The 4,485-nt window shown below is 36.6% G+C and overlaps 1 protein-coding gene across 1 annotated transcript; it reads left to right on the top strand.

Annotated features, from left to right (window-relative positions):
• The first annotated feature begins 202 nt into the window (after window positions 1-202).
• LOC134700949 (uncharacterized) lies at window positions 203-1,531 on the top strand. The gene has a single exon (XM_063562095.1). It carries the CDS (start codon window positions 203-205, stop codon window positions 1,529-1,531), a length of 1,329 nt encoding a protein of 442 aa, XP_063418165.1.
• The last annotated feature ends 2,954 nt before the right edge of the window (window positions 1,532-4,485 follow it).

The raw sequence follows: 4,485 nt of genomic DNA, 5'->3' as shown, positions 1-4,485 counted from the left end.
GATATGTTAAAGTTATATATCTTGTCAAAAGCTGATTGAATATATTACCAATTCCCATATAAAATGATGAAATTTTGGGCGATTACTAGAACATGTTCTGAAATTAATAATAGGAACCATGATATACCCATTTCTAGAATAAAAAAACAAACACAAGGTACTCGCAGAGCGGTTTGTGTTCGTACCGGCAGACAAGTATGATATGCTAGGTTCAATGAATGAGTTTGTCCCTAAGTATGATATGCCAGGTTCTGTGAATGAGTTTGTCCCTAAGTATGATATGCCAGGTTCTGTGAATGAGTTTGTCCCTAAGTATGATATGCTAGGTTCAATGAATGAGTTTGTCCCAAAGTATGATATGCCAGGTTCTGTGAATGAGTTTGTCCCTAAGTATGATATGCCAGGTTCTGTGAATGAGTTTGTCCCTAAGTATGATATGCTAGGTTCAATGAATGAGTTTGTCCCTAAGTATGATATGCCAGGTTCTGTGAATGAGTTTGTCCCTAAGTATGATATGCCAGGTTCTGTGAATGAGTTTGCCCCTCAGTATGATATGCCAGGTTCTGTGAATGAGTTTGTCCCTAAGTATGATATGCTAGGTTCAATGAATGAGTTTGTCCCAAAGTATGATATGCCAGGTTCTGTGAATGAGTTTGTCCCTAAGTATGATATGCCAGGTTCTGTGAATGAGTTTGTCCCTAAGTATGATATGCTAGGTTCAATGAATGAGTTTGTCCCTAAGTATGATATGCCAGGTTCTGTGAATGAGTTTGTCCCTAAGTATGATATGCCAGGTTCTGTGAATGAGTTTGCCCCTCAGTATGATATGCCAGGTTCTGTGAATGAGTTTGTCCCAAAGTATGATATGCTAGGTTCTGTGAATGAGTTTGTCCCTAAGTATGATATGCCAGGTTCTGTGAATGAGTTTGTCCCTAAGTATGATATGCTAGGTTCAATGAATGAGTTTGTCCCTAAGTATGATATGCCAGGTTATGTGAATGAGTTTGTCCCTAAGTATGATATGCCAGGTTCTGTGAATGAGTTTGTCCCTAAGTATGATATGCTAGGTTCAATGAATGAGTTTGTCCGGAAGTATGATATGCCAGGTTCTGTGAATGAGTTTGTCCCTAAGTATGATATGCCAGGTTCTGTGAATGAGTTTGTCCCTAAGTATGATATGCTAGGTTCAATGAATGAGTTTGTCCCTAAGTATGATATGCCAGGTTCTGTGAATGAGTTTGTCCCTAAGTATGATATGCCAGGTTCTGTGAATGAGTTTGTCCCTAAGTATGATATGACAGGTTCTGTGAATGAGTTTGTCCCTAAGTATGATATGCCTGGTTCTGTGAATGAGTTTATCCCAAAGTATGATATGCTAGGTTCTGTGAATGAGTTTATCCCAAAGTATATGTTAGGTTCTGTCAATGAGTTTGTCCCTAAGTATGATATGTTATGTTCTGTGGATGAGTTTATCCCAAAGTATGATATGTTATGTTCTGTGAATAAGTTTTCCCAAAGTATGATATGTTAAAGTTATATATCTTGTCAAAAGCTGATTGAATATATTACCAATTCCCATATAAAATGATGAAATTTTGGGCGATTACTAGAACATGTTCTGAAATTAATAATAGGAACCATGATATACCCATTTCTAGAATAAAAAAACAAACACAAGGTACTCGCAGAGCGGTTTGTGTTCGTACCGGCAGACAAGTATGATATGCTAGGTTCAATGAATGAGTTTGTCCCTAAGTATGATATGCCAGGTTCTGTGAATGAGTTTGTCCCTAAGTATGATATGCCAGGTTCTGTGAATGAGTTTGTCCCTAAGTATGATATGCTAGGTTCAATGAATGAGTTTGTCCCAAAGTATGATATGCCAGGTTCTGTGAATGAGTTTGTCCCTAAGTATGATATGCCAGGTTCTGTGAATGAGTTTGTCCCTAAGTATGATATGCTAGGTTCAATGAATGAGTTTGTCCCTAAGTATGATATGCCAGGTTCTGTGAATGAGTTTGTCCCTAAGTATGATATGCCAGGTTCTGTGAATGAGTTTGCCCCTCAGTATGATATGCCAGGTTCTGTGAATGAGTTTGTCCCTAAGTATGATATGCTAGGTTCAATGAATGAGTTTGTCCCAAAGTATGATATGCCAGGTTCTGTGAATGAGTTTGTCCCTAAGTATGATATGCCAGGTTCTGTGAATGAGTTTGTCCCTAAGTATGATATGCTAGGTTCAATGAATGAGTTTGTCCCTAAGTATGATATGCCAGGTTCTGTGAATGAGTTTGTCCCTAAGTATGATATGCCAGGTTCTGTGAATGAGTTTGCCCCTCAGTATGATATGCCAGGTTCTGTGAATGAGTTTGTCCCAAAGTATGATATGCTAGGTTCTGTGAATGAGTTTGTCCCTAAGTATGATATGCCAGGTTCTGTGAATGAGTTTGTCCCTAAGTATGATATGCTAGGTTCAATGAATGAGTTTGTCCCTAAGTATGATATGCCAGGTTATGTGAATGAGTTTGTCCCTAAGTATGATATGCCAGGTTCTGTGAATGAGTTTGTCCCTAAGTATGATATGCTAGGTTCAATGAATGAGTTTGTCCGGAAGTATGATATGCCAGGTTCTGTGAATGAGTTTGTCCCTAAGTATGATATGCCAGGTTCTGTGAATGAGTTTGTCCCTAAGTATGATATGCTAGGCTCAATGAATGAGTTTGTCCCTAAGTATGATATGCCAGGTTCTGTGAATGAGTTTGTCCCTAAGTATGATATGCCAGGTTCTGTGAATGAGTTTGTCCCTAAGTATGATATGACAGGTTCTGTGAATGAGTTTGTCCCTAAGTATGATATGCCTGGTTCTGTGAATGAGTTTATCCCAAAGTATGATATGCTAGGTTCTGTGAATGAGTTTATCCCAAAGTATATGTTAGGTTCTGTCAATGAGTTTGTCCCTAAGTATGATATGTTATGTTCTGTGGATGAGTTTATCCCAAAGTATGATATGTTATGTTCTGTGAATAAGTTTTCCCAAAGTATGATATGTTAAAGTTATATATCTTGTCAAAAGCTGATTGAATATATTACCAATTCCCATATAAAATGATGAAATTTTGGGCGATTACTAGAACATGTTCTGAAATTAATAATAGGAACCATGATATACCCATTTCTAGAATAAAAAAACAAACACAAGGTACTCGCAGAGCGGTTTGTGTTCGTACCGGCAGACAAGGCAGCAAATAATGTAGTGGTGGTGTGACGCATATACTACACGAAAGTTCTTCAAAACGAAATTATCAATTCCTCTACATTCAGGTCAGTGCGCACCACAGAGAGTCAAATCGTTAACAAGCATACCACTGCCACTGCCCAGCTTAAAGCATCTTCCGAACATTTGAAAGTCCCTACCATGTACTGGTTACCGAAATTACACAAAAAACATTTAAATTCCGTTTCATCTCCGCTTCGAGTAAGTGTTCTACTCCTAATCTATCAGTGCTTCTAACCACCTCCCTTACTAATATCAAAGAACTGGTTATTAACTTTTGTAATAAAGCTTATGAAAATAATGGTATTAATTATTTTTGGAGTGTTTAAAATTCTTTAGAGGTTTTAGAAAAAATACATGCTTTCAATGGTCCTTACAATTCTGTTGACAGTTATGATTTTTCTACTCTGTACACTACACTTCCACATAATCTTATAAAGAAAAAGTTTTTGTATTTGATAAAATGGTCTTTTCAAAAATCTCATTGTAATTTTATTTGCTGTAACTCGTTTAAGGCCTTTTTCTGTAACGAAAAGGGAAAGTATGCTAGATACACTTACTGGAAATGTGAGGATATGATTGAAGCTTAAAACTTTCTGCTTGAAAACATTTATGTACGTTTCGGCGATAAAGTGTATCGTCAGGTAGTAGGTATTCCTATGGGCACCAACTGTGCCCCTTTAATAGCAGATTTATTTCTATATTGCTATGAATCTCAGTTTATGACCAAACTCAGTAAAGACCCATCATTGTTACATTTAGTTTCATACATTCAAAAATACCTACCGTTATCTGGATGATATTTTTTCGTTGAATAATCCAGAGTTCTCTAAATATACTTCAGAAATTTACCCAAACGAACTTACTTTAACTAAATCTAACATAAACAGCAGCAGTTGTCCTTTTCTAGATTTAGACATTTCAATTTCAAACGGGAAACTTCACACTAAAATTTACGACAAAAGAGACGATTTTTCATTTCCTATTGTTAATTTTCCTTTTTTAGACGGTGATGTGCCGTTGGCTCCATCATACGGTGTTTATATATCGCAACTCGTTCGGTTTGCCCGTGTTTGTTCTGATGTCATAGATTTTAACGAACGTAATCAATGCATCACTGGTAAATTGTTGTGTCAGGGATTTCGATACCATAAATTACTTAAAACTTTTACTAAATTCTTTCATAGATACAAAGATTTGATAAGTAAATT

This window comes from Mytilus trossulus, unplaced genomic scaffold (genome assembly GCF_036588685.1).
Source record: "Mytilus trossulus isolate FHL-02 unplaced genomic scaffold, PNRI_Mtr1.1.1.hap1 h1tg000210l__unscaffolded, whole genome shotgun sequence".
NCBI classification, from domain to species: domain Eukaryota; kingdom Metazoa; phylum Mollusca; class Bivalvia; order Mytilida; family Mytilidae; genus Mytilus; species Mytilus trossulus.
This window is presented reverse-complemented; position numbering and strand designations above follow the sequence as displayed.

Coding starts and splice junctions, on each gene's coding strand:
- LOC134700949 (XM_063562095.1), top strand. CDS start 203: ATGCTAGGTTCAATGAATGAGTTTGTCCCTAAGTATGATATGCCAGGT.